The 26,411-nt window shown below is 47.5% G+C and overlaps 2 protein-coding genes across 3 annotated transcripts; one reads left to right on the top strand and one right to left on the bottom strand.

The window, feature by feature from the left end:
* The first annotated feature begins 881 nt into the window (after positions 1 to 881).
* LOC126522694 (uncharacterized) lies at positions 882 to 25,495 on the top strand. 2 transcript variants are annotated; one of them, XM_050171469.3, is made up of 8 exons: positions 882 to 2,039; positions 3,579 to 3,710; positions 5,287 to 5,525; positions 8,589 to 8,707; positions 9,259 to 9,403; positions 16,142 to 16,309; positions 23,861 to 23,977; positions 24,946 to 25,495. In XM_050171469.3, the coding sequence occupies exons 1-8, from the start codon at positions 1,877 to 1,879 to the stop codon at positions 25,135 to 25,137; spliced, it is 1,275 nt and encodes a 424-aa protein (XP_050027426.2). In that variant the 5' UTR covers positions 882 to 1,876; the 3' UTR covers positions 25,138 to 25,495. The 2 variants fall into 2 exon arrangements, with proteins under 2 accessions (XP_050027426.2, XP_054922509.1); XM_055066534.2 differs by having other exon boundaries at positions 1,954 to 2,039; positions 3,579 to 3,714.
* Positions 18,960 to 20,757, bottom strand: LOC126522691 (uncharacterized). Its single transcript, XM_050171466.3, has one exon. The coding sequence runs from the start codon at positions 20,507 to 20,509 to the stop codon at positions 19,331 to 19,333; it is 1,179 nt and encodes a 392-aa protein (XP_050027423.1). The 5' UTR covers positions 20,510 to 20,757; the 3' UTR covers positions 18,960 to 19,330.
* Positions 25,496 to 26,411: the final 916 nt, after the last annotated feature.

Below are 26,411 nucleotides of genomic sequence, written 5' to 3'. Positions count from 1 at the left end.
ATTCTACTTGCTTTTCCCTTCGCAGTATAGGCCCAACGTGTGTGCTGTGAGACCCGGCGTATTGGTCGATGACACTTGGTTTTCGGTAGTTTTTAATCGATGCGCACTTGTTCGGCAACACTGCCGTAGCTCTGCTAGCCATCCTACCTCTGCCTGCAGAGCGGGAGCAGTAAAACCTGCCGCGCGCTCTGGCGGGGCGATCACGTGTTGGGACGATACGTTTTGGCTTCAATCGAGTTGCGCGATGTCGTCTCCTAGTTCTTTCCGTCCTCCGTGTTCGCTGCTTTCTCTGACTAAGCCATTGCTGACGTCACACGAGAGGTACCCGTAGTCCACAACAGGTGACGCTACTCCGATTTTCGAACTTTGTAATTTTCTCACTTAAAGAAAAGCTCTGTTCTCGCTACGAATAACGAATTCCTCATTACAGAAGACTAATCTTTCAACCTAGCTCGACTTGATATTTTGCTTTAGCGCCCCTGATGAGAAACGCCATAGCGGGGTGCTCTTGGTAAGTGTTGATCTCATCCAGGATTTTTCAACGCGCATTCGGGGCAGAGCATGGTGCCCAAACGTTTGTGCATTGCGCGCACATAGAAATCCGGCCGCCGCAGTTGAAAATCGAACCCGCCACCTTGCACTCACCAGCAGAGCGCCATTACGACTCGGTTTTCATCTTTTACTTTGTTGTAGCGCAGGCCGAACGACTGGGCACAATGAAAGGCACACAAGACAACACTAGCGCATCGTGTTGTCTTGTGTGTCTTCTGTATGTCCGGTCGTTCTGCCTGTGCTACAACAAAGTGGAAGAGGCCATACCAACAAGCCAATATAGCCACCCTCACCGGGTTTCACGTTTCAAGGTCGCCTGTTCACGACAGCTTACAATCTAAATTCTATGTCAAATGCGTTGCGAATAATTTACGCCTAGTTGGACTTCTCGGATATCGCCTTTTGTGGTCAGTTTCGCAAGGATAGTGAAGTATGTTCCTGTTTGATGTAAAGTATATACATTCCCTGTTGCTTTTACTGGAATATGTCGCCTTTTCTACCATTACCTTTGTGGGATATTTTTGGTGTCTTACAAACACAGGATGAAGAATAAACTTATGGACGTTGAAATACATGACGGTAGAATCCTAGCATAACCGATCAAGTTGACGGGAGAACATGGTATGAACGGTGTGTCATTAAATTACTTTGCTTGTGGCGGGCTTTGTACAAAATTCACCGTCCTCTCTTCCTCTTTGATATTTTCGACGCAATCTGCAATTTTCGTCGAATTAAACTTGATGCTTGGGTAGACCGACCGGTGGAGATTAGGTTAGGTTAGGTTAGGTTGGGGTGGGGTTGGATTGGGTTAGGCTAGGTTTGGTTGCGAGTTCTTTGCCATTTGTTTGCAAATAATTTCACATGTGTACCCGCAATGCCAAATAAATATTTGAGTGATTGGTCTGTGCGCTGTTCCGCGCACTATTTTGACCGAGAGATAAATTGAACGCAAAAAACGAGGAGCCTGGGACCAAATAACTTTTGTATTCAAATTTTCTCCTTGGTCACTGGTACGAGCACCACCTCGCCGCGGTTATCGCTGGGATCGGTCACTATACTCGACGGATGACAAGAAAGCCGCCATAGTTGCAAAGGGGCTTTCGAGTTCCTAGTGGATAGCGTTGGCCCAGCGGTCAGGAGTTTGAACAGCGGCATAGAGGGCCCCGGGCAGAGACTAGCTTGCGTAACGAGTAACAAAATGTTTTAATTACATCGCTGCGTAAGAGCGGCCAGCTCGGCGTGCTACTCGATGAAGAGCGAGCTGAGGCTTAATGATAAACATAGAATGGAAAGAAAAGTATCGTTACACTGCTAGAATCTCACGATGCCGACGCTGCGCCATGCAGTCACCACACCTGGAAGGTCAACGGGGGCCAGGAAGCACACGAGCGTGTCGTCATCGGCGGCTGTGACAACCACAACGAAGGCGGCTGGCGTTGATGAAGAATATTCGTCGACTGCTGCCGATTTGAGTCGACACAATGACCGTACGACTATGCATTACATGCCGACTTTTGTACAATTTATGTGCACATAAGTTTGCTTTAGTGTGAGAGGGTGAGAATATTGTTCAAGCATGTAACAAGAAATCAAGAAATTGATTGTAAGTAACAAGAAATTGTAACAAGAAATTGAAATGCGCAATCGACTAATTAACAAGAGTTCACCAACTATGTTTTTAACTAATTATATTATGGCACATATTGCAATTTACGACTTGTAGCCGGGGAGTTCGCAAGGCGGTTCCACTTGGAAGAAATTTTCAGGATGACACCAGTATCGAGATCGAGATATTGGTTCCCGAACTTTGCGGAGAAATACATTGGCGGTCCAGTTACTTTTGCGTTTGAATACATAAATCAACGTTTTGCTAAGAAAGTAAGTGTAACGACAGTGTATTTTCTGCAAGTTTGACAGCGCATATTTCATAAATGGTGTCATCCACACAATTATCTTCAAATGGATATGCCTTGCAGTCACCCGATAGAATGTACAAATTTAAATATGTGCCATACGGTAATTATTCAGAAACACAGTTAGTTCATTGTGCGCTTTATTATTTTTTTTTGCACGTAATGTCCACCTCTTTTGAGTAGACCAGCGGGGAGGGGGTATTCTTCAAGTGTCCACCTAGTGGACATGTCCATTTCCTCTGCTGCTGAAATTCTGATTGGCTGGGCTGGGGTACACGTCAGAAGGAGACAGGCGCTACCAGCCAATCAGCACTTCAGCAGCAGAAAAAACGGACTTGTCGACAAGGTGGACACTTACAGTATACCCCTGTAGTTCATGGACTAGAACTGTGCTATCTGCCACAGGCAATCTAAAAAAAATATATTGAAAGTGTTCGCTGAAACACCCTTTATATTCCTTCTGTAGATACCGTCTTCATTCGATTATTCATTATTCGATTCGATATTTGTTACTTAGTATTCGTTTCGTTTTCGAAAAAGTTGTTATTCGTTCACCTCTATGTTAGCAAAAGTACGTCTCAAGGTTTGACAACGGCGAGGCAGAACCTGGTATCCGAAAGACGTCGTGATAAAGGGCCCTGTAATTAATTTTGTAACATGCACCTTTCCTGTTGGACGTTTCACTTCATGGAACACTCCTCTATTCCACATGAATGCCGAGTTGTTAGGGCATTTTGACTGAAAATTTGGCTGTTCTTCATGTGATATTGCTAACGAGGTTAAGTTCGAACTGAAATTTTGATAGCCAATATCTTAAGGTATGTTCTAGGTATGACAATTTGAGTAAATGGGCTTGCCTCGGATAACGGTTGCCTTCAACTATTAAATATTTTGCGGAATATCTAATTATAAGTCCAATGAAAGAACTTCTGGTAACTTAGGTCGTTGCGATATTAGCGCACCCAAACAACCCCGTTGTAACTTCCTGGCCAAATAATACATATGCATTAGTAGGCACTGTTTGCATGCCTACTGTGGCTTTTATTTAACATTTTGAGACTGTGCAAACTATACACCTACACCGAATCTTGCTCTGTTCCATGTCATCGATAGGCCTACTCTGCGTTTTCTCGGGCGGACAAAAGACCGGGCTTGTTCTTCCCGCCGACGGCGTCTGCAAGTACATCGCCTTTCACAGCGTGGTGCCAGCGAAACAGTCAAAAGACTTCACGTCTCCGAACAACGGTAGGTGTGCGTGCACCGCTCACGTTGCTTCTAGCTTGCTGAGGAGCCACCTCCACGACAGCCGTGCACTAGCCGAGCAATTTATCACCAGGCAGAAGGCACGAGAGGACGACGGCACAGAGACAACATTGCCGCTATCGCTGAAAGCTGGGCGGGTTGGTTACGGGCATTATATGGTTCATAATTATTTGTTGCAGTGCTAGGAAGGACGAAACACAAATTTACGCCAAATGCAACGGGCGGGCGCTGGAATAAACGGCACGCAGTATTTCGGTGCTTACGCTTGAATATGCGAAACCGATGCGCCCAAGTTCTCATATCAGAGCTCATAAAGCTTCCTACTAAAATTGTATTTCCATATCAATTAGGACACTCCAGGATAATTCCCGTCGTCGTCGTCGTCGTCGGCCTCGCCGTAATTTTCCGCATAAAGTCCACATGGCGGCCGCGCGCCGTAGGCTGTAGGTGCGATCGAAAGCTTGCGAGGGTGAGCCAAGAAGGATGGTGGCTTGATGCGGTGGTGTTGTCTCGCAACACCACCGGGGTGGGGGGCGTAGGTTAGTGCGCATTTCCTCTTCTACTCCAGGTGCGCCGCCTGACGTGGGTCCCATCTAGGAGGCACTCTGCGCTGATTTCGAAGGCTAGCCGACCGGATATAGCTGATGACTTTGTGTGCACTGCGTTCTCGCGCGCCTGTAGTTCGCGTTGAAGCGTCAGAGGCTGCACGAAGGTCATTTCGCTCGCCACTGCTGCCGCTCTTCATCACGCCAGCGTTGTGACAGCCAGTGCCCGCGGCCATCGTGTGAGATGTGTACCTTCTCTCGTGTGACAACGTGCATGTTAATTTAGTTAGCAAGCTAATATCTGCGGCAGTTTATGCAGCTGATAAAACGAATAACCTTACTTCGTATAGGTGTCTCATGATTTGCTATCGCAATCAATGCGTCGCTCGTCGCGCGAAACTGTGACCTTTTTTGCTTGTATATCGCAATGGAGAATCATAATTTTTCAATAACTTCGGATGGCGTGGTTGAGAAATTACACGAATGTATTTTTTTTTTCGAAACAGTTGAATGCGGTAAAGTTGTGGCGAAACAGTTTTTGTTAATTGTTCCAAACAGTCGAATGCAGCTAAATGCAGCTAATGCCTAAAACTTGGAAGGCTGACATAAAAAGCCAGAAGGACTAAGCTAAAGCAAATATCCGTGCCGTCAGAAGGGAAAACCTTGTCGACCTAGGTATAGAACAAAAACGTTTTGTCCCCGCCAAGCCCCACGTGCACAGGTACTGATCAGTTCACTACATTGTTTGCACGTCTTTAGCGTCAGGTTTGGTTTTGAACTTAAGGTTACATTTATTTAACGCGAAGAAGCTCAGTTATTTTTTTCTCCAACTAGGGCGTACATATTTTTTTCTGCCCTACTCTACTCCTCACCGTTCAGTTGATGGCTTCTCTGCAATACTAGCAACACACGAGGACGTTAGCGCCTCGGTTATTTTTAGTGATGTTAGTTTGGTGGTTTGCGAAGGTGCCCAATTGAACGGCACTGGGCGCTTGAATTTCTCGCGCGCACAGGGGAAGCTTTCGATGCGTTCATGGTCGAGGCAGGGAAGTTCAGGCGCACCGTGCCGCTGCTCTCCATCGCCAAGCACGCATGGGACGAGATGGCAGCCAATGGGGAACGCGTCGCCAACGCCACCTGGGCGCTGGAAGTGTACGCAGACCGTGGCATCGGTGGGTTTGGCTGCGCCCTCTACTACCACACGCTACGCTACGCGTCCGACAGCAAGACTCACCTGGCGCTACTCAGTGAGGTGCGCCCCGATAAGTATTGATAAATTGAGTGACTGACAACTCGACTGATTGACTATGGTGGTTGACTATGATGCTTGACTATGGTTGATTGACTATGACTGTGGTCGCGTTGCTTTTACGAACACACAAAGGGGTGGACACGTATACGCGAAACGGACAGAGACCTTGTTCTTCCCGACATTTTACACACCTTGTGCTTGCGTGTGAATGTCTCTTTGTGGGTCACTACAGAGTAGCGCAACTTACACTATAAAGTCAAGCCATACCAACCAGCCCCCGCCGAAGTACTCCTAATTGATTCATTAGGTTCAACGCACCAAACTAACACTTGTGCCTGTAAGGACAACGTGGTGCATTGAGGGCTGCGAATTAGTTTTTATTCGCCTACGATCCCTTGCCGTGCACCTAAATCTAAGTAAACGAACGCTTTTGCATTCCGACCTCATCAGATCGCATCACACGAGGCCGTGATGGCGTGCTTACCAGGAGAACTCCCATATCTTCTGAGCCCGGCCGTAGCTCATGGAGCCATGGAGTATCCAATGCGGTACCACTTCTCTCGCGTGCGAATAAGCCTATCATTCAATCTTGATTTTCGGGCTCTCAGCTTTACCAATAAATATTCAGTAATATTGACTTGACTTTTTAAAAAAGCTACAGGGCTAGCTACATCAAAGATTTCAGCTTTCGCGTGATTTCTCTTTAGGATGGCAAAAATTGTCACGGTCAATTGCGGTGGACAGCGTGGGACTGGAATCCCCGAGCCCCTTCTGGAACGTCCTTTTTTTAATTTTCAAGCTTTTCTTATGCTCTATAGTTTTTCTGTTCGGGCAACAGGCGCCGAGTGTGCTCATGACGTCGCAAGCCAGTAGTGGCACGTGTTGAATCGCCTCCGAACTACCATTACTGCTTAGGTCACAATCTCAGCTACATTACGTACTTTAGAATAAATTCTATATGGTTAGCGCGCGTTATGGTTAACACGTGCCTCTTCGGCTGCTTCCTGCCAGCTATTTGCTAACAAGACCATTTAATGCAATAATACCACGGTTGGTTGTGTGTTCTCCCACCATGACGAGCGAATAACGAGCATTGTCTCCGCCACAATACGTTTAATACAGTAGCATTCTACAGTACATTCACCGGTCTTCGTTGTTGGTTTCAACGCAAAATAAAGCGTGCCGATCACGGAGGCAGTGTAATCGAAGGCTTTGGTGGATTGGTCCTAATTCACAGGCACATCTGTGCAAACGCGTCACGGGAAGGCAAGTTAGGCAATATTGTACGACGAAACATATGTATCAGTATGTCCCATGTGCTGCTTATGTCATGTACAGAAATCTTTTAAGCTGCGATCGTGTTTAGTTGGGATAAGCATGCAGTGCCTGAACGGCAGGCTGCGAAAGCACTTCAGGCGTTGGAAATCAGGAGAAGGCTCGAATCTTGCTTCGAATTGCAAAAGTTGTGGTTGCTATCCAAGGTTGAAGAATGCGGAGGTTGTCGGCCGTAGAAAAAGTTAAATTAGAACGTGAGCTTTTGGCCGAGGCGTAAATAGAAAATTCTGGATCCGACATGTGCGTTAGTGTGGCTTCGGTTGCGCATTTAAACAAAAAGGCACGATTCGTGGGTAGTTACAGCTAAGCTGCTTCATTCACATCTCTTGTTTCTTTTATGCCTCTTACACCAATTGCGGCGCAGCCGACGGTGCGCGCATGCATCCCGATTATCACGTTTCTTGATGTGATTGTGCGCGCGGTGTAGCGACCCGGGCGCATGCGCGCATAGTCCTGCTGTAGAAAAAAAAATCCAATAAACATTTACAGTTGTTAGTAGCGCTTGTCCTCTCTGTCCGACCTACCTTTGATCCCGTCTGTTGCGCTTCACCATGGTCAAATATGAATCACGAACTGGCCCAAAATTCTACTCTTCTAAGATTGACTGGCCGATCCCGGAGGCTGTGCAGTAAACGGCGCGGGACGATACTGGTAATGTTGTCGCATTGTATAGTCGCTCAGGTGTAGCCCGAGGACATTGTGTTTACAAACATCTTTATTTCTTCAGCGGAAAATAAGTAATAAAGTACCACACATTCGACCAAGACGAACAATGAGGGCGCTGACGTCCTGCACACGCACGAAGTATCCACATTGTGTTGTTAGTTGCCATTTATATATGTACAGTAATTCCCTGTGCTGTAGCTACGTTTATAGCTACCAGCAAAGGCAGCTGTGCGCGAGCAATCACTAAAGTGCAAATCGGTATAGAAGCCTCTGAGAAAGCCTGAAGAAACGGACTGTTTTTATGTTCTGCAGTAAGTTGATGCAACCAACCCGCTTAAGTGCATGGACCGCGAATAGACGAATAGTGCGGTTATTCATGTCATGTTGGTATGCGGTATACATACGTTATGCATACAAAACGACGAGTCTGTACGAAGTTGAGCTTACCTATGTGGATTCCCTTACAAAATGCCCATTACCTTTCCTTAGCTTTCTTTACCACTTAGTTTTACCCACTTTTTATTAACTTTATTCACATCCTGTTTGCATTTGCAGACTAGTAACGCTTCTTCCTACGATGTTACAGGAAATCCTACTTTACTTTTCTAAAGATTGTTTTCTAGATAATTTATTTAGAAGTTCAACTTACTCTTTCTAAGGACCCTGTTAAATACAGTTTCTTTAGAAAATGATGATACTTTTTCATTTTTACACAGGCAGTTTTCAGTGTAATATTTTTAGAAATGAAGTTACAAGACAGCTTTCATTATAATTAAAAAAATTAATAACTGATCTTTTTTCTTTTTCTGAAGTCAATTTTATACAATTTCTAGAGACGTTTTTCAATAAAATGAGATTAGACACTGTAGTACTTTTTCTCTAATGAAAATTTTTAATGGGACGCAATTAGACAAAAACGTCATTCTTAAGGCTGTGTTTTTAAATAAAAGACACACGAATGCCAATTAGATAAGGTGATATATTTATATATAAGGATAGACGCATTGTGGTAAGGAGTTATGCACTCCATCGCTCAGTAGCCCATACTAATCCGCTGCGCAGGACTTCCGCAAGATGCTGCGATCGCCGCTACTCTTCTTTCTGGGCCTGGTCGTGGTGGACTCGAGTCACGGCCTGGGAGCCCGCGACGCCGCGTTTGAACTGGCTAGCAGCGTTGTCGAGTGAGCAAAGGGATGTGTGTCGTCTTGATGCAAGTTGATGTGGCTGTACAGGGGTTGACCATGACATGAGTGCACGCTATGCCACACCTGGTTTGTAATAGATTGTGTTCGATGTTTTCGGCCTTTTTAACGGTTTGGTGTACTTCGTCGGTGTTTATCGGAACTGAAAATTTTTCAGCTTCTTACGGTGAATACACGTAATCTATGGTAATGTCTAGCCCACATCGACTGTTTTTTGCCGCTCTAATTTGTGCCTGCTTTTTTTTTTGCGCGCTCTTCTCAGGCCTGCAGCTATTCCTTCTGCCTGAGACTGCCTATAGCCGAAAGTCCTGAAGGAGCTTGTTTATTTTCAGTCGATTCCCTGTATATACGCAATTTGGGGAAAACATTTTTTAGGTTGTATGTTTTAGTCTATCCCTTAGTGTATGGATCCTCTCCTTTCTATCCTTTCTATATAGTCTAACCTTTCCTCAATATTCGAACTAGTCCATTGAAGAAAGTTACTAGCTCTGGTAACAGTAAATTCTCGCGGGTTCTTCCCCTCTGTTCAGGCACGTGGATCTCCTGGTTGTGGTGAGCCACCTCCCAGCCGACCGGGACGTGCTGCAGGAGACCGAGGGCCTGCGCCATTGCCTAGTCACCGCCGCGTCCGGTTGGCTCGACGACGACCTTGGAAACAAGAACCTCCTGTCCACAGTGAGTAGCCACCTCTTTTTGCACTACACGCACCGGCGCTTCTCATCCAATTTTAATTGGAGAGTGTTCTTTGGTTACCCTGCCCAACTTTGTTCTATCTCGCCTCGTTACGATGGCTGCGCAAAAATAAAAAAAAAATTACGAAAGTTTATCCTCCTACATGGAATCGAACTTTGGCCTACAGAATGGTAAGCGAGTAAGGAGAATGGTAAACGCCAACAACTGAGAAGGGGCGCGGAATACGTGCGAAAGCAGAGACATCCAACGGAAGGCCTCGACACGAGCAGTCGTCGCGATTCTTCTTACGAGTCACACCGCGACGCACAGATGGCCTGATGGCACTCGCATAGCATGGTGGTTGACGTCGATCGCATGGCATGACGCCGTTGAAAGCGTTTACATACGTCTCGTAGTTCAGCACGAATCGTCCCCTCATCGCTGTCGTGGGCACAACTAATAAATGAGCGCCGCCGCCGCCGTGTTGTCATAATATCAACGTGCATGAGCTGCTCGCGTTTGTAGTGTGACGCCAGAGAGACGCAGTGTGTCGGGCTGCGAGAGCGACGAAGCCATACGGATGTACCGTCACGCTTCGCTCAATAGGCTGTAATAAAAGTTGAATAAAGCATGTCGGATGTGTGACGGCTCTTGCATGACTTAGAAAGTCATCTTACATGAGTTCCGCTGAAACGTATTATGGTAATGAACCGTAGGGTCACTGAGGATGACTTAAAGGGACATATAAGGAAAATATTAAGTTGAGCTAGGTCTAAATATTAGGTTTCTGCAATAAATAATCAGTCATTCGTACCAAGGAGAAACCTTCTGTGAGCCAGAAAGTGACGTAAATGAAAAATCAAAGAGGCACCACCTATTTCGCGCTGTGGGACCTCTCAGGTGAAATCAGCACTGAAGCATTCACTAGAAATTGGCAGTTTCGCTCGAAGGGTGAAGCAGTGGTAGCAAGGCGTTGCGCTTGGACTTCTCGGACGCTGCTCTAATATACGCGGGTGCGCCGAAATATCTGTCACGCTTAAAATATTTAACGCGCCTCGTAGGGAATGTTATGGCATCGCACAGGCGCCACTACGCTGCCCGTAAAGACCGGCGCCAGAAAATTACACCACTTTCAGGTATTTAGCGCAGATATTGTATTGTACTTTTAATGTTTAACAGTCGGAGAAGATTTAGGTTAAAGAGCATGCGCTATGAATGCTGTGTTTATGCCATTTGTTTGTGAGTTACCATTCTCTTAAATTCTGAGAAATAGTTCAGTCAAGAACGTAAAACCTGATTTGAGCAACTTTTGGCGGTTGAAAAAAGAAAATGAAATTATTGGGTTTTACGCGCCAAAATGACAATCTGATTATGAGGCACGCCGTAGTGGGAGACTCCGGAAGTTTGTACCAGCTGCGATTCTTTAACGTGCACCTAAATCTGAGTACACGGGTGTTTTCGCATGTTGCCCCCATTGAAATGCGGCCGCCGTGGCCGGGATTCGATCCCGCGACATTACCATAGCCACTAAGCAACTACGGCGGGTGGTTTTGGCGTTTGAATATCATAGCATCTGCCTTGCAGGACTCCGATTTGGGCAACTTAGTTCATCGTTCACTCATCAAAAAACTTTTAGCTGTAAGTCAGTGCTCGTCCACTACGTTGGGCGCGCGGCTCACCACTGGAGGTGCGGGCGCTGCAATCGTCTTGACGTTACGGAGCCCACGGGCGGGCGAGGACGACATCGAGGTGCGCTAACGTCAATACGATTGCAACGCACGCATCTCCAGTAGTGGGTTTCGCGCCCAACGTAGTGGACCAGCGCTGACTTACAGCTAAAAGTTTTTAAGCATGAAATGCTTTTAGCTCCCGTTGTCGGCGACCTTCGAGTGACCTTGAGCCAAAGGCCAGAGCAGTTATCCGGGCACTCAAGCGAGAACATCCGCGCAAGTTGCGAGAGCAAAACGAGATCATCCGGGCAACTAGTCAAGATCGCATTATATGCGCTAGTTACTTTTCAAGCAAGTTACAATAATATTGCTTCCGAGTTCTTCCAAATGTTCGCTCACAATATCACTGAAGCCGTAACGTGTAGTACGCTGAAGCTTTATTTGCCATTACCACTAGGGGGGGCCTCGTCCAAAAGGCAGATGCAGGGTACTATGCACTTGCGTGTCGTCTTTTGGCACTGAGGCAGAGTTGCCGCTGTTCTTTTCAAGGCCAGCTGCCCGTGAAGTCCGTGGCGCGTCTGGCGTGCCGGCAGCGCCGGTAGCGTCCGGCGCACTGCAAATGGCCGTTTGACCGAGACGATACTGGCAGTGAGGTTCTGTCTGTGACAGGAAACTGTTGCGTCCATATGGACCAGTGCACAGTATGGCGTGGTGCCTTGGCGGTAACCATTTCATGCTTACGTCTACTCTCGATTACGAGAGAGAACGAGCACATAAAGTCACAGATTCACAGAAAACGAACATCAACACGAATGTTACAAACACACTAGGTACCAGAACATGACGGCGTGGAATCAACTGCAGCAATGAAATCCTGAAGGGGAAGGGAATGCACCTTACCAGGTAAAAATTGACATAGTCAGTAGCTCTGGAATAAAAGCTGGACCTAAATGTATTTATGTGTGAACGATAAACTAAACGGAGGTGCGGGCGAGGAGGACATCGAGGCACTCTATTTGACGTGCAAATTTGGATCAGGTGATCCCACCTTACTCCGAAAAAGGGAAGCGGACGGTTGGAACGCGTCTTTAACCACGATTTCCTAGTGCTTTCCCCTTGGAACACTTCCAAACACACTGTTTTGCGCTCACTTCATGTGCGCGGACACCTAGACACTACGCAAGCTGGGGAACTGCGCTCAAAGTTGTCGGCGGCATGGTGCTTTATTGCTCCGTGCCGCGGTGCGCTACGTATACGCGAAGGAGCAGGGCGTGAGCTTTCACTTTTACACCAAAGAGAAGAAACTGCGCGTTGCATGGCTAATAAAGCTTCGAGTGGGTAAGGAACCGAGCTAAAATTAAATGATGGGGTTTTTTTCGTACCAAAATCATGACTTGAATATGAGGCACGCCGCTGGAATTATTTGGATCACCAGGGGTTCTTTAACCTGCGACTAAATCGGAGTACACGGGTGTTTTCGCATTTCGTCCCCCATCGAAATGCGGCCGCCGTGGCCGGGGTTCGATGCCGCGACATTGAGCTTAACAGCCCAACACCATAGCCCCTAAGCAACCCCGGCGAGTGCAACCGAGCTCCTGCGCACGTGTTTGCAGCAAGCACTTCCGCGGAGAAGACTTTGTGTGCGGTCTAGGGGCGCAAATGTTCGGTGAGCAGCGGACGCCATGAGACGATTGCTCACGTATGTACAGTGTTCGGCGAGTGATACGAAATGCTTGGATCGCGTGGCGGCCGGTGCTTTTTGTGCCGCTGGTGAGCTGTAGCTGATCGACGCGGCGCCGAATGCAGTCGCAATGCCTCACAAAGGACTCTCGCTTTCATGCTATACAGAGATGCATCAGCTAGCTCGGTGTCTCCACCGCCAACAGCTGGTGCAAGAAGTGCCGGCAGTCACGTGCTCCTAGCATCGCGTTTCAATCGCCGAGCGCTGTTTGTTGGCCCGCAAACCGCCAGCGTAACATTTGTTTTCTTTCGCGGCAGGGTGGGAAAGGCGCTGCCTTTCGCCCGGAGCCGTGCCGGCGAGGAATTTACCGGTGCATGCACCCTTTGGATCGTCCGCCTATACGGAGCGTCTCCGAATCCGGAAGAAACAGAGCGGCAGTATGCTAGTGCACTCAATTGCACAAAGTAATACGACCATGTGTCACACGGTGCATTTTTCGATCGCGAGCGAGCGAGTCCGATCGGGACCATATTTCTTGATCGCGATTGGCCCCTTTGTGCAAGCTGCGGAAGGTAGTCAATCGTTGAAAAATTCGATCCCGATCTGTCGAAAAATGCGCCGCGTGGTAACCGTATAAGATTCGCGCAATGAGAAGCAACAGATAAGTGTTGAAGTCGTGCTGCAGACACACATGTGCTCGCCGTCACACTGGCGAAACTGTAAATTGTTATCTAGCTACAACGTCACAAAGGGACTGGCTGTTAGAAAAACAACAAAGCTAAACTCTCTGAATGACGCGCGCACGTGCATATGGCCCTCGTGTGTACGCACGCCTCACATCATGCGAGAAAGGTCGCGGCTGCGTGCTACTCAAAGCATGTTGGGTTGCTTCCCACAAAACGGAGAAACCACTTGCGTCCTGCTCCGTGGGGGCATGCGTGCTAAACAGGAATATAAATTTGTGAATGCCATGTCGTTGTCGTGTCAACCTCGGCCCGTTTGTAGATGGGAACCTACAATGAATGAAATTACATGACGCGCACTTTGTGCGCCTTTCTTGCAGCAAAAATACGCTTCTTTACCGCAAGCACACGCTAAAGCCCATTTGATGCTTAGTTTTAATTCGACACAATGGTTTCTCACCTTTTACAAGGAAGCGGACTCGGCTTCCGTAGTTTCCATGTCGGTCGCCATAGCAGTCGACGCCGGCCGTCGGGGCGACGACGTCTAAGGCTTTATAAGGAAGTTTATTTTTTCGAAACAGTTATTTAACATATTGTACAGGCAGTGACGATTCCATATCAGTATTTTACTGATTTCGTCGAAGTGAAATACAGTAAAAAAAAAATAGACGATGCGAAAATGGTTGCGGGCTGAGTAGGAGAGGGCTGGCGGAGCAATACAACTTTGCACGTCACACGGATGACTCCGCATGGCGAAGCCACAGTATGTCCTCGCCCCCAGTACTCTCTTCTTCGTCCGTGTCTTCTTTTGAACTGCTTTGTCCCTAGTTATCTACCTTGCATATATGGCATGCATAAACATATAGCGTACATATACTTAAATATATGCTAAACCTTACGGTGCCAATAAAAGTTCGCGTGGAGTGTCCATATAATTGTTATTGCAATAAAGGCGGCAGATACGGAGGTTACGTGAGGATTACGCCATCTCGTCTATTTTGGCGCTGGCTACTCAACTTTAGGTGCAGCAACGGGACTTTCGGTGTCAATTTTACGTAACAAAGTCATATATCGATACACAGAAAGCGATGATAACCTTTCTAGACGAGTAATATATCTGTATAACTCGGCCTAATATGTTAATTTAGTTTCAAAATAGCTTTAGAAACGTGTACCGTCAAGCAGCTGAACTGTGTACACACAGCGCGGACCAGTGAGTTACAGGAACAGGCTTGAAGTCGCAGTCAACATTATGGAGCTTGTTGATACAACAATGCCTACATCAAATCGCAAAGCGTCATGGTGATAAAGTCAAATTTTGCGGGTTATGACATCATCAGCTTTGCGAGAGGTAAGACTGCGGATAGCCGATCATGGGAGCTAGACATCATCACGACGACGGGCGGGCATAGTTGACTAGGCAGAGGCTTCTGTGAGAAAGTTAGGAAGCCTCAGGTATTTTGAAGCTTGAAGCGGACTTCCCACGGATGCCATTGGACCAACAGTCATAGGGCCATAGAAAAAGAAGCATCACTTTTGCTCTCAGACAGCGGAAAAAGATTTGAACAATTGAGGTAGATATGAACTGAAGAAGCACGACAGATTGGGTGAGTTGGTGGTTTTCCATAGTCATCAAAAACAGCGCAACGACGTACACCAGACAACAGAATAGAGGATGGAACACACACGGTGCTGACTTGCAACTGCGCTTATTGGAAAAAAAAAAAACACGATGGCTTTTTCAAGCCTTACATCAAGCGTGCGCGCTTGCTCGATGAGAATAAAAGCACTTGTCACTCCCAAAACATTCAGTGCGGAGAATAAAAGCACTTGTCATTCCCAAAACATTCACATCGAGCATGCGTGCACGTTTGATGTGAGGCTTCAAAAAACCATTGTATTTTTTTTCCAATAAACGCAGTTGTAAGTCAGCGCCGTGTGTGTCCCATCCTCTCTTCTATTTTCCGGTGTACGTGTTTGCGCTGTTTTTAAACATGATGTAGACAATTTGATAATAACAAAATGTGAAGAATTTCGTGCTGCTGGTTGCGGGAGTCGATGACCTATTTGGAGGGCTTTTACATTGTGCTTCAGTCGTGCTAGGCACTCACGCGCAAACACAGAGAAAACACTTCCGGTGAACCTGTAGCTCTTCTGGATGTCGTTTCGTCTCAGAGAATCTGTCATTTGCGATTGAGAAGCTGCTGTCTCTTACAGGCCTTGTTTTAGGTTGTCTAAATATGAACGCAAAGGTTCCATAAAGGCTGCCCAATTTCCGTCTCATACGTCTCTCGAAACAAAGAACTTGCTGGCGAAATTATGTTTAACACAGGCCTCCAGGTAGACATACTTTTTAAACCTCGTCGATCATTGCCTGAATGGGCACAACAGGATACTGGACAAGCGTGAGACAGCTATAGCTGGTTTGACGCCGACCGACCGCATCGCGACAAGTACCCCGTGTAGATTACGCGCATTGCCGCGTAACCTTTCACTGGACTTTCCCGTGCAGTTAATGAAGTGCACCGGCTTGAGTAAACGTTTTTGATCCTCTCGTTCATCGCCCGCGTATATTCAGTGCTACTTGCTCCCTCTTTCTTTTGCGCCTGTCCCTTACCCTCAGTGTACGGTAGCAAACCAGACGCCTTTCTGGTTGACCTTCCTGCCTTTCCTCCTATTGCTTTCTTATCTCTTTCTCACTCTCCAGCAACACGCCGTTGACGTTGTCCTGGCTCTCAAGGACTCCAAGGCCCGCTTGTTCGTGTCGGCAACGATGGGTGTCTGGAAGTATGTGGTGGCAGCGCGGAGCATCCAGAACCTGCCCACCCTTAGTAACATGACCTGCGACTCCCGAGAGCTGGTGCCGTTCGCAGAGGTCAGCGGAAAGCAGTTATTCAACTATACCTCGATTGTGGGTTTCAGCTTGAATTGCGCATGCGTTCCTTCACGGACGCGAGCTCAGAATTGCCACGCAGTTTCTTATGCAACCACAAAACGAATTGTCAAGTACGGGCCGAAACTTAAGCGCTATCTTACGAGAGCAGTAAACTAGATAATAATAATAAACTAACGCGTGCTCCTCTCCGGGCTTTTTCATCCCCTTCTTCACACGTCGTGACGTCAACAGGGTCATGCACGTGACGCCACCAGGGTAAAAGCCGTCTATTGGCCCATGGATGCAAGTTCTAAATTAAATTATGGCGTATTACGCGCCAAAACCACTTTCTGATTATGAGGCACGCCGTAGTGGAGGACTCCGGAAATTTCGACCACCTGCGGTTCTTTAACGTGCACCCAAATCTAAGTACACGCGTGTTTTCGCATTTCGCCCCCATCGGAATGCGGCCACCGTGGCTGGGATTTGATCCCGCGACCTCGTGCTCAGCAGCCCAACACCATAGCCACTGAGCAACCACGGCGGGTATGCAAGTTCCGATCTGTCTGCTAGCACGCCTTTTCTATGCAAACCCGCCGTGGTTGCTCAGTGGGCATGGTGTTGGCCTGCTGAGCACGAGATCGCGGGATCGAATCCCGGCCACGGCGGCCGCATTTCGATGGGAGCGAATACACCCGTGTACTTAGATTTAGGTGCACGTTAAAGAACCCCTGGTGGTCCCAATTTTCGGAGTCCCCCACTACGGCGTGCCTCATAATCAGAAAGTTGTTTTGGCACGTAAAATCCCATCATTTTTTTTTTCATCCAGTCGGACGCCGGCTGTGGCATCAAACAAACGCTTTACAGGGAGTATCGACAGTGACGTCGAGGGTGCCATGCTGTCCCATTCACAGCTTCCAGAGCGCTGCCGTATACAAGCAGATCTAAATAAAATTTAGGTCTCAGTATGCCACTGGTGAACATTATGGGTGATTGCGTTGGCGTGCAATTGTATGCTTACTTCGTATTATGATGCGTGCGAAAGTGCTGGGTGTCAAAGAAGTAAATCTATATTGAGAAAATGACACATGATGATGATTGTGAATGACATCGCAGTTTCACGTACGATAGCGCAAGGCCTGTAGTCGGCCTTATAACGTCTGTTAGGTGCACTCGAATGAGAGCTGTACAAGGAAAATCTTCGCACACTGCAGGAGTTACAGGTAGCCATTAATCAGCGCATTGCACAGATAACCCCAGTAACCCTGCACCGAGTGTAACAATACACAGCGCCGTGTGCTGACGTGTCTTCAAGCCGGTAATGGGCATTTTCAGCATCTCCTGTAGGGATCACTGCACTGCTGTAAGTAAAACATCAAGTTTAAGGCCACCGTTTCTACTGCAGTTACTTTTAAGACACCCCGTACATGCCTAACCGTTTAGATGGCAGCTTATATGTGTCGTTTGGGTTTACCCGTCGTGGTGGCTTAGCGGCTATGTTCTTGCGCCCCTAAGCTCGAGGTCGCGAAATTGAATTCCGGCCGCGTCGGCAGCATTTCCATAGGGGCGAGATGCAAAAGAAAAATAACTAGCAGAAAGAAAAAGACGGAAGAAAAAAAAAACGCCCCTGTCCAGTGCGTTCGGGGCACGTTAAAGATCCTCCGGTGGTCCAAATTAATCCGGAGTCTCCCTACGGCGTGCCTCATAATCGAATCGCGGTTTTGGCACGTAACACCCCAGAATTCATGTCATTTGGGTTATATGGCAACGGCATTCGTAACTTTCGTCAAGCTGCCATTGGGTGTGTCAGATAAAGGCGAGACGTTTCACCGACGTTATATTTAAAGAAAGGCAGTCGTGATACTAGGCTGTTTTAGGATAGAGACCCTCAAAGTCAGGGGGCCCCGAACGATTAGCGTCTCGCCACAGCGCATGCATCTAGCGCAAACAGCATCTTTGGGTTTAGGTTTTCGTACGCCCGTAACGCTGAATTTGAATGATAACTTTGTGTCCCAAGCGCCTCAAACCTGCTTTGCGTCGTCTCAACGTCGCCGCGATCGTCTCAAAAAAGTGTTAATGCCTGTTCATTGAAAATAATAAGCGCTCAGGCACACTTTTCATACTGTAAAATATTAGGGATGGCATTGTTTCATGTTTTTTTTCTCCGGCATATACGTTTTCATTTTCCTTCCGCGTGCAGGAAGGACTCTGCAATAGTGTGACGCTAACGCAAGCTGGGAACCCTATCCTAAAGCACCTTCCGGGTGGCGAAGACCGCGAACGCAAAGCGGCCACTTGTTGGGGCACCCTGAGCTCTAGACCTATATTCTAAACCTCCCTACAATTTGTACACGGTGTCATATTTATGGCCCGCATATTTTTCGAATGCACAAACCACGTCATGCCATTGAACCACGCAGAAAGTGACAATATGGACTGCTGTCATTATGGGCCTCCTCTTTCACACACAAAAAATACAAAGGGTCATTAAGTGACCTACTGAGCTGATACTCTTGAAGAAGTGGTATATGAACCGCAAGATACTAAGTCGAAAGACGTTTATTACGAAGGAAAGTGTTTATCGCTCCTAGTCGTCACTGAGGAGAACCCATGCCGTGTTCTAAGCGACAAATGAGATCGCATAACAAAATATTGGGCAAGTGTTTATTTTATTACAATTTAATTTAGACAGCCAATTACATAGCGCGAAAACAAAAAAAGAAAGTCATGCGCGAAACTACGCCTTCCTTCCATTTCGAGCTTGCAAGATTTCTTTGCAAATATGCACGTCTGACGAGAAGTCAGCCGTGCCTAGACTATCAGCAGAAGTGCTCTTTGGTTCTCATCTTTCAAAAGCAATAAAATGCGGTGGAGGAAGGCGCATGGCGCTAAAGATACACACCGCAAAAGAAACACGCCATCAAGAACGCTACTTGTCCATTCGCTGAACAGTCGCTACAAGTGTAAACACACTTCGAAGTGCCTGCGATAACAACTTCGAGCAAGCGGCGTTCGCCGGGCTTAAATGTACTCTAGTTGTTCTAGGACTCCAGTGTAGTCTTCCTCGTTTAAAAAGAACACAGACTGGGACACGAAGAGCCTTTTCTCAACGTTGTTGTACCTCCAGAAGTGGATGGCGTGGCCGCTCTTAGCTCCGGCATAGTTGCCCGTCCCATCGGCCAAGAAGAACTGGCCGCTCTCGAAGCTTAGTTGGTCCACGCTGAGCGCGTTGATCATCATGTCGTTCGTCAGCGGCCTGTACAAGCTGCGGCCGCGTGGCTTCCACTCTTCCGTCTGGAACACGGACTTGCTGTGTCGAATGGCCAGGAAGCCGCGGCCGAACCGGGGGCATCGCTGTTGGCGGTCCGCCGACCCCGGGAGGCAACTGGTTCCCTTACCGGCCTGCTGCAATATGGCGGGTCCCAGGAAGCCTGCCATATGCTGGAACACGTCCGCAGCTTGGGGCAGCGTCAGCACCGGCACGAGCTCTTCGACAGGCTTGCCCTTGTGCTCGGGCTGTTGGCGGTGCTTGCTGACGCCGCCGCTGTCAGAGGCCTTGGCGCCGGGCTCACCGGCCTTCGTCGCTGGCGCTTGGCGTCCTTGTCCTATCTGGACCGTGGTGCAGCGCGCCTTGCGAGTCTCCTTGTCGACGCTCAAGAGGACGGCGTCGGACATGGGCGAGTGGTCTTCGATGGCCCTGAGTTTCCGAGAGCCAGTCGCAGCGCTGCCGACCCCCGCGCGTGACGACTTCTGGCGCCTGAGGAAATACCGCTCCAGCGGGAACCTGGCGGCCAGGAACGACAGGAAGACGACGCCCAGCGCGTCCAGAGGGTTCTTCACCGAGCCTCGGTACGACGCCGTCACGAGCAGGCGCTTGCATTGTTCCAAGAACGCCGAGAAGCCTTGGTCACCGGGCCGCCTTCTTGCCGAGCCGCCGTTGAGCGGTCTGTCCACGACCACTCTCGAAGAATGGCCGTGGTTGGTTCCGGCTGGCCTTCGCGCCACTGGATGGTGTACTTGGCGTGGTCTAACTGACGCACTTTGTTTCTTCTTCTTCGAGTCTTCCCTTGTGACCTTGGTGCCGAGCTGGCGACGTCCGTCGATTTCCTTTAGATTGGACGTTGGTTCCTCCGCGGGGCATGCTTTCTTGTGGACCGGTGCTCCAGCACCGCGTAACGCAGTTGTAGGCACCTCGGCCATTGGTGTGTCGCTTGCGGAAAGCAGCTGTCCAGTCGTACTCAGGAAGTGGATGTCGACAAAGGTTGATCACGCTTTGCAGCAAGTTGGCTAGGGTCTTCCTGCTGAGGATAACTCGATGCGAAGTTCGTCTTCGTTTTCAGGTTGCCTACATACGCTTCTCGGAAATAAGTGTCACGTTGTCGTGCTTTCTGCGCCCTAGAGCTGCAGCGCCACAAAATACTTTTTCAAGGACAGTTTTAATTTTTTCGCTCCTCACCCTGCCGTCGGTGAGAGCTTGCTTGATAAGCGGATACTGGTCCGATAACGACAAGACACAGCTCGGTTGACATGCGCCGCGTTTCATTTCTGCCCTGGTTTAGGATAACCACTTCATTCAAGATACGTGGGAACCCATAGAACTGAGAGAGTGAAAGCAGACAGAACGTGAAAGATCGATCGCGCTTCAACCCAATGTTTTATTGTTATCGGTATACTGCGATGCGCCTGACAGCGCGAAATGTACGCGCGCGATCTGGTATCCCGCATATCGTCGTGGGAAAGCGGCTGAAGATGCGTCAAATTTGACTCTGACTTGTTTTAGGCCGTTGTGCTGTCTTTAGCAAATATAACTTCACAATAATTGATCGCACTTTTTGTTAGCGCCACTGTTTGGCTTGAGATGGGGCAAGAAAGGAGGAGATGCGACCGAAGGAACTTGGGAGTGGGGCAGCTTGCGGGCCCTGCAAGGATCGCGTTATGTTACCGCAAGCCTTTTAGATCGATTTGGCACGTTCACTCCGCGTAACGCTTCGCGCGATCACAGATGACATGCACTTTTGGTGCACGGGCTTTAAAACGATTGAATTTTAGCCGAACTTTGCCCGCTTGAGAGCTATCTAACATAAAATATGGGTCAGTCCCAAAGACATTGTAGTCGGTATCTATCAGAATACGAGGAAATATCGAAGGCACTGTAGTCTAACACAGCGTCTCAAAGCTCTAGCTGTCACAAGGGAAGAAAGCGAGAAACTGTCACGTGGCGCACGCACCAGACGTTTCAGAGAGTGTCTTCGGCACGAGAGACGTGTGACCGTGGCCTAGTGGTTATGCCACCATTGGTCCAGATATTCTTTATATCATTATATGGGGTGATCATTTCTAAGTTTCCCGTAATTTTTAAAAATTGCCTGTTGCAGGTAACGTAATTCTAGTCCTCGAGCTGGAATATTCAGAGAGGCGGGCATTACTTGCACGACAAATCGAAACACATATTCAATTACTGAAAAACATATCACTAATAACTTCTTAATTACTTTACGGCACAAATTTGCGATTCACGAATTGTAGCCGGTGAGATTGCAAGGCGTCCCAACTTGTAACTAATTTCCAGAAGGGCACGAGTTTGGAGATACCCGCCGTCGAACCTACCGTAAAAAATTCACTGTTGTTGCACTTACTTTTCTTTTACAAAACGCTATTTTATGCATTGAAGCACGAAAGAACTGGAGCGCCCATGTATTCTGTCCCACAGTTTTAGAAGTAATATCTCGAAACTGGTGTCACCCTGGACATTCATTCCAAGTTGATACGTCTTGCAAGCTCACCGGCTACAATTCGTAATTTGCAATATGCACCGTAAAGTAATTAGTTCAGAAGTTAATTAGTGAAACTTTGTTAATTAGTTGAATGTGTGTTACAATTTATTGTGCTATGCCCGCCTTTTCCAATAACCTGGCTCAAGGACAAGAATTTTGCTGTCCGTCATAGGCGATTTTTAATATTGCCGGGAAAATGAAAAACGATCGCCCCGTAGATAGGCGGACTTCATCCTCTCTGGAGGTATCTAACAGAAAACTGGATGCGTTTCGAGCGTACGCGAGCGTGTCACGGCGTGTGCGGAATCGCAAGTTTGCAAGAAATAAAGAGCTATGGTGCCACTGTGACAAATGAGAGTGCGCAAGGTCGCCTGCGACGCACGCGTGCGCAGTGGCCGAGACGTCACAATAAACACAATCTAAGTATACTTATGGTATCTTCGGATGGTCGCTGTGATCCTCCGAATTCGAGCGTACCATAGGTGCTCTGAATCCAAGCAAGCGATATCTTGTGCCAACCGAACAGGCGGAGCAGTGAGAGGGAAGGAAGTGAGAGTTGAGGGGAGCTTTCGGTAACCGGGCCGGCGCCGCAGCCGATGCCACGAATGTTGCGAGAGTCACTCTTCGCCAGCGCAACAACGGAAAGGGGCAGGGTCACGTGACTGGAGAGCCACCAGATTTCTCGGCTGCTCGGACGGCAAAACTGGGTGCGCCTCTCAACGCTCTTATCTTGAGCCAGACGATCCGGAAAAACGATCGGAATGTAGCCGCATCGCTCTTTTTTGACCACGCGAACAAGATTGGCATTTGGGGAGCATTCTAGAGTGCTAGAAAACGATTGCCCGTAGATGCCATTAAATAGTTAGTGGTACTAAGTTCCGGCATAGTTTTTTTCTTTTCCTTTCTTCTCATGCAGGCCGAACCTTCATGCAATACATCAGTTCAAGGTAGAATTACAAATGAAATTCTGCGGTATTACGTGCCAAAAACCACGATATGATTATGAGGCACGTTAGAGGGGGGCACTGCGAAGTAATTCTGACAACGTCGGGATTTCTTTAGCGTCTGCCCTATGTACTGTGCACGCGTATTTTTGCATTTCGCCCCAATCGAAATGTAGCCGCCGCGGCAGGAATTTGATCCCACGCCCTCGGGCTTAGTGGCGCAACACAAATGCCACCACGGCGAGTATCAGTTCGCGGGTAATTAACTCACTTGAATATACGTACACTTATGCCACCTGTCTACTTAAACATAGTGTGCTTGCTTGGTTGACCACGCAGCAGTTGAAGCTGCACAGCATGATGTACGGGAACGGACTATATACTTCACTATGGCTTTTAGCGTGATCCTTGGTAGGTAGTCCGTTGTCACAGGCTAAATGAGGACATTTAGCCTGTGACCAACGTGAAAATTACGCTGCAAGTGTCGTTTCAGCCCACCAGCTCTGTATAGTTTATTTTATCGTAAGGTTGTTATTGTGACACGACTTATCAATTAGTTCGCGGCGCATATTCGACTTACAATTATACGCACTGTATTCATAGTTACCAGCTTAGCCAGGTTTAATCCTTTCCACGTTGCAATGTATGGTGTCATGTGTGTCCGTAACATGACAGGAAAGAAGTTCTGTTGGACAAGTAGACATAGAACAAGATTGTTAGACACTGCCGAAACAGTTGTCGCTTTTGCCGTGTTGTCAGGCTGAACCTACATGCTTGAGGTATCGGAAAAAGTATTTGTGGCACCTCATTCAACTTTCTTTTTTTTCTGACAGGTCTGCAAGACAAACTTCACCATCGGCAAAGGCGGCGAAGTTGGGATTGCCTACGACTACGACTTAGATAAATCCACGTGGCGCTCGTATGAGACGCCGGAATCCATTTCTTTCAAAGTGAGTTGAACTCTATAGTTTAATTAGTTGTTGAATTATTGTTGAATTTCCGGCGTGGTATCTCAGCAACATTACTATAACGTTTCTTCCCCTTCCCCAGCGCAGGGTAGCAAACTGGACATCTATCTTCCGGTTAACCTTCCTGCCTTTCTCATTTATTTTATGTATCTCTCTCTATATAACTTTCCGATGCTGACCACAAGGTTCGGAATGCGTTACACTTCTTCTGGTGGATAAGGGAACAAAGGAAACAGGATTGCCCGCCTTACCTACTGGCGGAAGCCGTGCTTATCTGTTTTGATGTCACAATTGTTAATGTTTATTACTATGTGTGAGTGAGTTGGCGCCTACTGAGAACTCCGGTCTACCGTGCTTTAATCTGGAGTGGCGTCCCTGGATCCCTTGTAGCCATGGGTAAAACATAGTCTGCGGTTAAAAAACTACATCGTCTAGAGCGCGCGAATACTGTTTAAAAGCGCAATAATGGGCGATTCGCCTTCTTTTCTTTGTCGTGTTGCAGTCATGCATTCTGGTATAGCTTACTGAATTGACGCCATTTAATTTTAGCTGCTTCCCTTATGAAGATGCATATGTTTCTAGTACAACGTCTAGCCAAATATTTATCGCAGAACTAATTTTTGGACAGCGCTGTTAGTCGACAGAGAGTAAGGAGCCGGTTGCTGGACGTTATAGAAAAAAGGCGAGGTTGATCCTGGGCTTCTTATGTCTGTGTAACGCTCGAATTTATTTGTTTTCGAACTGTGTGGTAGGTAAGAAGGAGGCCCAGTCCTTATTTTGTGCGACACACGGCTTTTCGCGTTAGTTCTTGCGTAAAATGAAAGGTTAGATATCAATGTATTAACGAAGATTGCAGAAATGTGTTGGATCCCTTTCTGGCTGGTTAGTGCACATTGGAATTCTTTAGCAATGAATACTTTTCTAAACCGAATCTCACCGATTTTTTTCAGATTCAGCGTGTGTTTCGACACCTGAAAGACGCGCAAGCTTCGGGCAGAGCCGGCTTCTGGGCGTTATACGATGTCGAAATGGACGACTGGGACGGTGAATGCCACAATGGCACTCCGAGGAAGCCCGTTAGACTCTACAAATTTGCGGACCTCACGGAACCTGCCTCATTGAAAAGAATTACGTACAGCTAGCACGCAGTGTGCGTTAGCTGCTCGCGAAATAAACTTACGCGGTGTACATTTTGTCCACACAGCACCGGCCCTTAGCGACGATTCCCGCAGTGCAACTGAAATTAATCTCGAAGGCCATGCTTATGCGAGCTGAAAATTCCGGACATGTCGTAATATCCGCCATGTTTTAAACATTAGCTGCCCCCCAAAAAGAAAAAGCATCTTTTAATTGTCGTTCTAACTGTACTCTAAATGAGATCAGTATATTTATGCTTGTATACTTGCGCGCTTTAGTTCTGGGTACATTTCTGGCCTTATAAAACAAATTTCGACAGCCCATCTTTAGAGACCATACAGGTTACGCTTGATAATATTGGTCTGTTTAAAAAATAAATCGTGCCAGAACCACGATCTGGTTGTGAGGCACGCCGTAGCGGAAATTTGGACCACCAGGTGTTCCATATACTCAGGTGAGTACGTACTATTTTACTGGCCAGAAATTGTTTCATTTCAGTTTTACCGCTCTCATTCTTCTCAGCGTCGCTTTCTTTGTACGAGGTGGCTACAGTTGTTTGATTTCAACGTTTCTTTCGTGGCCGTGTATTTTAACTGTTTCATCTAACTTCCCAGAATTTTGCCGCTCTTCGTTGGCTTGCATGACGGCTCACCGCCGCTGTGGCTGGCAGCTCGTCGCCACCCGGTGCGACCCATGTTGTGAAAAGAATTCTGGAAAATGAAATGGAGCGTTACAGAATACCGGCCTTGATCTCTTGCCGTGGAGGCTGATTGCACGCTTAGAGAAGCCAATTATCAAGACAATGTAGCGCGAGGTTGAGTACGATCGTTCTTTGAGTGGCCGTCTTATTTCATGTGCTTTGTTGACTTTTGGTGCGACCGGGATGCAAGTTCGAAACGTTTGTTTCTCATCACGCTCTTAACGGGCGCTTTCCTTTTACGCCGCATACTGCGAGGAAATGAGAGAATACGAGGAAAATATATTTATTAACGACAAATATATTTAGTAATGACCCGTAGGTTACTTCACCCCGAATTTGTTGCTGATTCAGTCATGTATAGATCCGTAGGCATCATGTGTGCATCTGTGGCGTCTGTTTCACAATCGTTTTCCTTTTTTTAGTCCAAAGCCCCCCCCCCCCATTGCAAGCTATTACTTTCCCTTTTCACCACGTTTTCTGATGTGAATGATTAGTATTTTACTTTTACCTTGAACCTGTTTATGTCTACTATCTTGTCGCCAAGTATTTTTTCTTACCTCTGTCCCTACTATAAGGCGC

The sequence above is a fragment of the Dermacentor andersoni genome, chromosome 6 (assembly GCF_023375885.2).
Source record: "Dermacentor andersoni chromosome 6, qqDerAnde1_hic_scaffold, whole genome shotgun sequence".
Taxonomy (NCBI): domain Eukaryota; kingdom Metazoa; phylum Arthropoda; class Arachnida; order Ixodida; family Ixodidae; genus Dermacentor; species Dermacentor andersoni.
The sequence above is the reverse complement of the archived record's forward strand: the minus strand, read 5'-3'. Positions and strand labels throughout refer to the sequence as shown.